At 47.0% G+C, this 10,000-nt stretch overlaps 1 protein-coding gene across 1 annotated transcript in view; it reads right to left on the reverse strand.

Moving 5' to 3' along the window:
• Positions 1-10,000, reverse strand: part of LOC124033065 (AT-rich interactive domain-containing protein 3A-like) — a gene marked incomplete in the record, with an annotated part of 189,456 nt that overhangs the window by 50,375 nt on the left and 129,081 nt on the right. The window contains 2 exon segments of the mRNA XM_046344989.1: positions 384-628; positions 9,371-9,554. Of these exon segments, the coding sequence (XP_046200945.1) occupies positions 384-628; positions 9,371-9,554 (429 nt within the window).

Consider the following 10,000-nt stretch of genomic DNA (forward strand, 5'->3'; position numbering starts at 1 on the left):
CACCAAGCAACTACAACTCACTGTATTGATGGATCTTCACAGCTACCTTTACCTCTACCTTTACCTCTACCTTTACCTCTACCTTTACCTCTATCTTTACCTCTACCTTTACCTCTACCTCTACCTTTACCTCTACCTTTACCTCTACCTTTACCTCTACCTTTACCTCTACCTTTACCTCTACCTTTACCTTTACCTCTACCTTTACCTCTACCTTTACCTCTACCTTTACCTCTACCTTTACCTTTACCTCTACCTTTACCTCTTTACCTCTACCTTTACCTCTACCTTTACCTCTACCTTTACCTCTACCACAGCAGCAGCATTGCAGGCTCTTCTTGTCACACGACAGGAAGCAGGAAGCAAAGTACTCTGTGTCTCACCTTTCTTGATGTTGTGTCCCTGGGTCAGGTGTACTCCGTTGTAGGTGGACATGGCCAGGTGAGACATGCTCATCTTGGGGGAGGAGAGGTTGGAGGGAGTCCCTACTGGAGAGTAGTTAAAGATGGCCGACCCGTAGCTCTGACGACGTCCCTCGCGGCGGTTGCTGTCGATAGCTGCCTGGAGCTCTCCGGGGGAGCTCAGGCCCCTCTTTTCACATTCGTAAGGGTAGAGGTACTTCATATACCTGCAGGAAGGGAACAGGAACAGTATGAGGAGGACATTTCACAACATTTTACTGCAAGAGAATGGTGACTGTTACCAAGGTTACATTATGTCATTTATTACAGATGGTGACTGTTACTAAGGTTACATTATGTCATTTATTACAGATGGTGCCTGTTACCAAGGTTACATTATGTCATTTATTACAGATGGTGACTGTTACCAAGGTTACATTATGTCATTTATGGTGACTGTTACCAAGGTTACATTATGTCATTTATTACAGATGGTGACTGTTACCAAGGTTACATTATGTCATTCATTACAGATGGTGACTGTTACCAAGGTTACATTATGTCATTCATTACAGATGGTGACTGTATACAGCCAACCTATACAACATATAGTGTTAAGTGTAAATAATAGTAAACAACATATTGGCTGTACATTTATAATAAACAGTTTATAATCATAGTAGTTGTATTACTTTAATATGGAGCTCAGACCCTTCTTTGCACATTGAGGGGAGAGGTACGTCATATATTCTGGAAACAGTTTAACAAATTAAATCACCAACTATTTCTCCACACACTGTCACGCCTTGGTCATTGTATTTTGTGTTTTCGTTATATATTTGGTCAGGCCAGGGTGTGACATGGGTTTATATATTGTATTTTCGTATTGGGGTTTTTGTAGGCATTGGGATTGTGGTTGATTAGGGGTGTGTCTAGTTTAGGCTTGGCTGCCTGAGGCGGTTCTCAATCAGAGTCAGGTGATTCTCGTTGTCTCTGATTGGGAACCGTATTTAGGTAGCCTGGTTTCGCTTTGTATTTCGTGGGTGATTGTTCCTGTCTCTGTGTGGTTTCACCAGATAGGCTGTAATTAGGTTTCACGTTCCGTTTGTTGTTTTTGTATTTATTAAGTTATTTCATGTGTCACTTTTTCCATTAAAGTCATGAGTAACCACCACGCTGCATTTCGGTCCGACTCTCTTTCTACAAACGGAGAACGACGTTACCCACACATACTTTTTCAGGGTTAACATTCTGAAAATTCTCGGGGAGCAGTAATTGACTTGCTTAAATAAAGGTGAAATAATTACATCAAATTGTCTATTGTTGTCTGTTCCCTAGCATTTCAACTTGGTTAACACTACATAAGCCTTGCTGTTATGCAGGTGAATGAGGACCCAAAAGCGACTTGGCGAAAACAGAGTCTTTAATCCAGTAAAGTAAATATACAATCATAAAGCACAATTCCACTCGTAATGACGAGAACAGACTGGAGACTCGATCATGAACTGCAGGTTGCCTCGGGAAGGCACTTGAACGTAGCAGACTCAGACACCTGCTCACCACGCAGCCTCTGAGGGAAACACGACACGACAGGGCGATACACAGACACAGCACGGTGAACAATAGACAAGGATCCGACAGGGCAGGAACGGAAAACAAGGGGAGAAATAGGGACTCTAATCAGGGAAAAAGATAGGGAACAGGGGTGGGAAGACTAAATGATTGATTAGGGGAATAGGAACAGCTGGGAGCAGGAACGGAACGATAGAGAGAAGAGAGAGAGGAAGGGAGAGAGAAAAAGGGGAACGAACCTAAAAAGACCAGCAGGGGGAAAACGAACAGAGGGAAAAGCAAAATGACAAGACAATATAACCCAATACATGACACTTGCTCTCTAGGATGGCCAGAAGAACAGGAAACTGCGTTGAGGATGATGCAATGGCTTCCTCTCCACTGTGATCCGGACTAGACAGAGTGAAGGGTCGATGTTTTACCTCTCCGCTGTGATCCGGACGAGACAGAGTGAAGGGTCGATGTTTAACCTCTCTGCTGTTCTCCTCTCCACTGTGATCCGGACTAGACAGAGTGAAGGGTCGACGTTTAACCTCTCTGCTGTGATCTGGACGAGACAGAGTGAAGAGTCGATGTTTAACCTCTCCACTGTTCTCCTCTCTGTCACGCCTTGGTCATTGTATTTTGTGTTTTTGTTATATGTTTGGGTAGGCCAGGGTGTGACATGGGTTTGTTTATATGTTGTATTCGTATTGGGGTTTGTATTATTTGGGATCGCGGCTGATTAGGGGTGTGGTATAGGCTTGGCTGCCTGAGGCGATTCTCAATTAGAGTCAGGTGCTTGTCATTGTCTCCGATTGGGAACCGTATTTAGGCAGCCTCAGTTTCGCTTTGTATTTTGTGGGTGTTTGTTGCTGTCTCTGTGTAGTGTTCACCAGATAGGCTGTAATAGGTTTCACGTTCCGTTTGTTGTTTTTGTATTTATGAGTTATTTCATGTATCGTTCCGTTTTCCTTCATTAAAGTCTTGAGTAACCACTACGCTCCATTTCGGTCCGACTCTCTTCCTTCAACAGACGAACGACGTTACAGAAACACCCACCCCTCACGGACCGAGCAGCGTGTAACTGGCAACGACGCAGATAACTGGCAGGAGCTAATGGAGTATACGACGTGGGAAGAAATTGACAGGTGGGCGGCCAACCCAGAGAGAGTGCAGGCGCCCGCCTGGGATTCACTTCAGCAGTGCGAAGAGGGCTACAGGCGAATCGAGTCAAAGAAAAAGACACGCCGACTAAAACGGAGAGGCGCTGGTTTAAACAGGCAGCGACAGCTGGAGCAGCAAAGGGAGGATGTATTATTCGGAGAATGGACATGGGAAGACGTGTTGGATGGTAAAGGTTGTTACACTTGGGAGGAGATATTGGCCGGAAGAGATCGCCTCCCATGGGAACAGGTGGAGGCACTAAGGAGAGCAGAGGCAGCCGGAGATATGACCCGACGATACGAGGGAACACGGTTGGCAAGGAAACCTGAAAAGCAGCCCAAAAAAATTATTGGGGGGAGGCTAGAAGGGAGAGTAGTAATGCCAGGTAGGAGACCTGCGCAAACTCCCTGTGCTCACCGTTGGGCTAGTGAGACCGGGCAGGCACCGTGTTATGCCATGGAGCGCACAGTGTTTCCAGTGCGGGTGCAGAGCCAGGTGCGGCACATACCAGCCCTTCCTATTGGCCGGGCTAGAGTGGGTATCGAGCCAGGTAAGCTTAGGCAGGCTCGGTGCTCAAGAGCTCCAGTGCGCCTGCACGGTCTGGTCTATCCAGAGCCACCTCTACACACCAGTCCTCCGGTAGCAGCTCCCCGCACCAGGCTTCCTGTGCGTGTCCTCGATCCAGTACCACCAGTTCCAGCACCACGCACCAGGCCTCCAGTGCGCCTCGCCTGTTCAGCGCAGCCTGCGCTTTTCTCCTCTCCTGCGCTGTCGGAGTCTCCCGCCTGTTTAGCACAGCCAGAGCCTTTCTCCTCTCCTACGCTGCCGGAGTCTCCAGTCTGCCCAGCGCCGCCAGTGCTCCCAGTCGGCCCAGCGCGGCCAGTGCTCCCAGTCTGCCCAGCGCCGCCAGTGCTCCCAGTCTGCCCAGCGCCGCCAGTCTGCCCAGCGCCGCCAGTCTGCCCAGCGCCGCCAGTCAGCCCAGCGCTGCCCGACAACCAGTCTCTTCCAGATCTGCCCGACAACCAGTCTCTTCCAGACCTGCTCGACAACCAGTCTCTTCCAGATCTGCCAGCCAGCCAGGATTTACCAGAGCCTACTACCTGCCTGAGCTTCATCTCAGTACTGGGCTTCCTCTCAATACTGGGCTTCCTCTCAGTACTGGGCTTCCTCTCAGTACTGGGCTTCCTCTCAGTACCGGGCTTCCCCTCAGTACCGGGCTTCCACTCAGTACCGGGCTTCCCCTCAGTACCGGGCTTCCCCTCAGTACCGGGCTGCTTCAGTCCCGAGCTGCCCCTCTGTCCCGAGCTGCCCTTCTGTCCCGGGCTGCCCCTCTGTCCCGGGCTGCCCCTCAGTCCCGGGCTGCCCCTCTGTCCTGAGATGCCCCTCTGTCCTGAGATGCCCCTCTGTCCCGAGATGCCCCTCTGTCCTGAGATGCCCCTCTATCCTGAGATGCCCCTCTGTCCTGAGATGCCCCTCTGTCCCGAGCTGCTCCTCAGTTATGTGGGGATCTGGGTGAGGACTATTAGGCCATGGTCGGCGGAGAAGGTGGATTATCCCAGGACGCGAAGGGGAGGAAATAGGACATTAATGGAGTGGGGTCCACGTCCCGAGCCAGAACCGCCACCATGGACAGACGCCCACCCGGACCTTCCCTATGCTCTTGAGGTGCGTCCGGGAGTCCGCACCTTAGGGGGGGGTTCTGTCACGCCTTGGTCATTGTATTTTGTGTTTTTGTTATATGTTTGGGTAGGCCAGGGTGTGACATGGGTTTATATGTTGTATTCGTATTGGGGTTTGTATTATTTGGGATCGCGGCTGATTAGGGGTGTGGTATAGGCTTGGCTGCCTGAGGCGATTCTCAATTAGAGTCAGGTGCTTATCATTGTCTCCGATTGGGAACCGTATTTAGGCAGCCTCAGTTTCGCTTTGTATTTTGTGGGTGTTTGTTCCTGTCTCTGTGTAGTGTTCACCAGATAGGCTGTAATAGGTTTCACATTCCGTTTGTTGTTTTTGTATTTATGAGTTATTTCATGTATCGTTCCGTTTTCTTTCATTAAAGTCATGAGTAACCACTACGCTGCATTTCGGTCCGACTCTCTTCCTTCAACAGACGAACGACATTACACTCTCCACTGTGATCCGGACTAGACACGTGAATCCCCCTCTACTCCAACCCCATCGTTACCATCCATCATGCAGGTTAGAATGGCTGTAATGGTAGTAATGCTCACACCACCAGAGCATAAAATATATGTTATTGTGCCTATCAATACTAAATCCTAATGACAGTGTTGTACGGCAGTGGTGATTCAATATGTATTTATGAGAAGAACAGCAGGCTGGGTTTTAGATAACTTATAGAACATTATTTATAGACTATTATGCTGACATATTATTCTGAATTAAATGTAGTGTCACGGGGGAAAGGTGTCATTTCCTTAACCTGAGACGCCATTTCAATCTGGGAATCAGCTTTGAATCCTTTGAATCTAACACACGCATATCTAACACACGCATATCTAACACACGCATATCTAACACACGCATATCTAACACACGCATATCTAACACACGCATATCTAACACACGCATATCTAACACACGCATATCTAACACACGCATATCTAACAATTTAAACGTATGTTTTATGCGGTTCCAACACACAAGTTGTTCTAGTACTCTGCAAGGCTACTGGTTCTGCTTCACTACTGCAGGAGCTAAACGCAATAAGGTATTAGTCAAATAAGCCAAAGCAGGTTATCTCCAGTAATCTCCTGTAGTGTCCAGTTGTCTCCAGTTGTATCCAGTTGTCTCCAGTTGTCTCCAGTTATACCCAGTTGTCACCAGTTATCACCAGCAGTGTCACTCACTGTGTTAATGTATGGTGTACAGAGCATCACTCACTGTGTTAATGTAAGGTGTACCCGTACAGAGCATCACTCACTGTGTTAATGTATGGTGTACCCGTACAGAGCATCACTCACTGTGTTAATGTAAGGTGTACAGAGCATCACTCACTGTGTTAATGTAAGGTGTACAGAGCATCACTCACTGTGTTAATGTAAGGTGTACCCGTACAGAGCATCACTCACTGTGTTAATGTATGGTATACCCGTACAGAGCATCACTCACTGTGTTAATGTATGGTGTACAGAGCATCACTCACTGTGTTAATGTATGGTGTACAGAGCATCACTCACTGTGTTAATGTATGGTGTACAGAGCATCACTCACTGTGTTAATGTATGGTGTACCCGTACAGAGCATCACTCACTGTGTTAATGTAAGGTGTACCCGTACAGAGCATCACTCACTGTGTTAATGTAAGGTGTACCCGTACAGAGCATCACTCACTGTGTTAATGTATGGTATACCCGTACAGAGCATCACTCACTGTGTTAATGTATGGTGTACAGAGCATCACTCACTGTGTTAATGTATGGTGTACAGAGCATCACTCACTGTGTTAATGTATGGTGTACAGAGCATCACTCACTTAGCTAAGGTAACTGAGCTAAACGACTACCGCCCCGTAGCACTCACTTCCGTCATCATGAAGTGCTTTGAGAGACTAGTCAAGGACCATATCACCTCCACCCTACCTGACACCCTAGACCCACTCCAATTTGCTTACCGCCCAAATAGGTCCACAGACGATGCAATCTCAACCACACTGCACACTGCCCTAACCCACCTGGACAAGAGGAATACCTATGTGAGAATGCTGTTCATCGACTACAGCTCGGCATTCAACACCATAGTACCCTCCAGCTCGTCATCAAGCTCGAGACCCTGGGTCTCGACCCCGCCCTGTGCAACTGGGTACTGGACTTCCTGACGGGCCGCCCCAGGTGGTGAGGGTAGGCAACATCTCCTCCCCGCTGATCCTCAACACGGGGCCCCACAAGGGTGCGTTCTGAGCCCTCTCCTGTACTCCCTGTTCACCCACGACTGCGTGGCCACGCACGCTCCAACTCAATCATCAAGTTTGCGGACGACACAACAGTGGTAGGCTTGATTACCAACAACGACGAGACGGCCTACAGGGAGGAGGTGAGGGCCCTTGGAGTGTGGTGTCAGGAAAATAACCTCACACTCAACGTCAACAAAACTAAGGAGATGATTGTGGACTTCAGGAAACAGCAGAGGGAACACCCCTATCCACATCGATGGAACAGTAGTGGAGAGGGTAGCTAGTTTTAAGTTCCTCGGCATACACATCACAGACAAACTGAATTGGTCCACTCACACTGACAGCGTCGTGAAGAAGGCGCAGCAGCGCCTATTCAACCTCAGGAGGCTGAAGAAAGCGGCTTGTCACCAAAAGCACTCACAAACTTCTACAGATGCACAATCGAGAGCATCCTGGCGGGCTGTATCACCGCCTGGTACGGCAACTGCTCCGCCCTCAACCGTAAGGCTCTCCAGAGGGTAGTGAGGACTGCACAACGCATCACCGGGGCAAACTACCTGCCCTCCAGGACACCTACACCACCCGTTGTTACAGGAAGGCCATAAAGATCATCAAGGACATCAACCACGAACCACTGCCTGTTCACCCCGCTATCATCCAGAAGGCGAGGTCAGTACAGGTGCATCAAAGCTGGGACCGAGAGACTGAAAAACAGCTTCTATCTCAAGGCCATCAGACTGTTAAATAGCCACCACTAACATTGAGTGGCTGCTGCCAACACACTGTCATTGACACTGACCCAACTCCAGCCATTTTAATAATGGGAATTGATGGGAAATGATGTAAATATATCACTAGCCACTTTAAACAATGCTACCTTATATAATGTTACTTACCCTACATTATTCATCTCATATACATATGTATATACTGTACTCTACAACATCGACTGCATCCTTATGTAACACATGTATCACTAGCCACTTTAACTATGCCACTTTGTTTACTTTGTCTACATACTCATCTCATATGTATATACTGTACTCGATACCATCTACTGTATGCTGCTCTGTACCATCACTCATTCATATATCCTTATGTACATGTTCCTTATCCCCTTACACTGTGTATAAGACAGTAGTTTTGGAATTGTTAGTTAGATTACTTGTTGGTTATCACTGCATTGTCGGAACTAGAAGCACAAGCATTTCGCTACACTCGCATTAACATCTGCTAACCATGTGTATGTGACAAATAAAATTTGATTTGATTTGATTTGATTTGTGTTAATGTATGGTGTACCCGTACAGAGCATCACTCACTGTGTTAATGTAAGGTGTACCCGTACAGAGCATCACTCACTGTGTTAATGTATGGTGTACCCGTACAGAGCATCACTCACTGTGTTAATGTAAGGTGTACAGAGCATCACTCACTGTGTTAATGTAAGGTGTACCCGTGCAGAGCATCACTCACTGTGTTAATGTAAGGTGTACCCGTGCAGAGCATCACTCACTGTGTTAATGTATGGTGTACCCGTACAGAGCATCACTCACTGTGTTAATGTATGGTGTACCCGTACAGAGCATCACTCACTGTGTTAATGTAAGGTGTACCCGTACAGAGCATCACTCACTGTGTTAATGTATGGTGTACCCGTACAGAGCATCACTCACTGTGTTAATGTATGGTGTACCCGTACAGAGCATCACTCACTGTGTTAATGTATGGTGTACCCGTACAGAGCATCACTCACTGTGTTAATGTATGGTGTACAGAGCATCACTCACTGTGTTAATGTAAGGTGTACCCGTACAGAGCATCACTCACTGTGTTAATGTAAGGTGTACAGAGCATCACTCACTGTGTTAATGTAAGGTGTACCCGTACAGAGCATCACTCACTGTGTTAATGTATGGTGTACAGAGCATCACTCACTGTGTTAATGTATGGTGTACCCGTACAGAGCATCACTCACTGTGTTAATGTAAGGTGTACCCGTACAGAGCATCACTCACTGTGTTAATGTATGGTGTACCCGTACAGAGCATCACTCACTGTGTTAATGTATGGTGTACCCGTACAGAGCATCACTCACTGTGTTAATGTATGGTGTACCCGTACAGAGCATCACTCACTGTGTTAATGTATGGTGTACCCGTACAGAGCATCACTCACTGTGTTAATGTATGGTGTACCCGTACAGAGCATCACTCACTGTGTTAATGTATGGTGTACCCGTACAGAGCATCACTCACTGTGTTAATGTATGGTGTACCCGTACAGAGCATCACTCACTGTGTTAATGTATGGTGTACCCGTACAGAGCATCACTCACTGTGTTCGCAGGGTGAACGCTGCGCTGGTGATGGAGGTAGGGAGGTTGAGGCCTTTGGTGATCTCACGCCATATTTTCTTATTGATGACCTCCACTAAGCCGCCTTTTTCTGTGACCAGCTTGTAGAGCGTGTACAGATCCAACACCTGCTTGGCCATGATAGGAATACGATTCACTGGAGTCCCTGTCGAGACAAAACACAATATCCACAATCAATGCTATTAACTTCAGTCCATCGATAGAGAGGGTTTCCTCTCTAGCTGTGGCTTATAAGGGCCAGTCAAACAGCTGACAGCTGGGTTAACAAGACATAATTACTTTTTGAAAACTTTTGACAGTGTATTTTTATTAAAGAGGCAATCTGTGTTTGCTTCATCCTATTTTTTGGACTTTGATACATGTACAGTATGTACCCATTGATTTTGAAGAATATAACTTTAAAACAAAGTAAATGTAAACACACTGTATAGCTTTAAAACACGGTTAAATGGCAACAGGCAACGTTCTTCCTGTTTTAAAAAAACCTTTCTTAAAACAACAACTAATAACAGCAGACTACATTTTGTATTTTTGATACAACACTAAGAGAGACGTGGCAATATAATGAGGAATTATGATACTAGAACGTAT

The sequence above is a fragment of the Oncorhynchus gorbuscha genome, linkage group LG04, assembly GCF_021184085.1.
Source record: "Oncorhynchus gorbuscha isolate QuinsamMale2020 ecotype Even-year linkage group LG04, OgorEven_v1.0, whole genome shotgun sequence".
Classification (NCBI taxonomy): domain Eukaryota; kingdom Metazoa; phylum Chordata; class Actinopteri; order Salmoniformes; family Salmonidae; genus Oncorhynchus; species Oncorhynchus gorbuscha.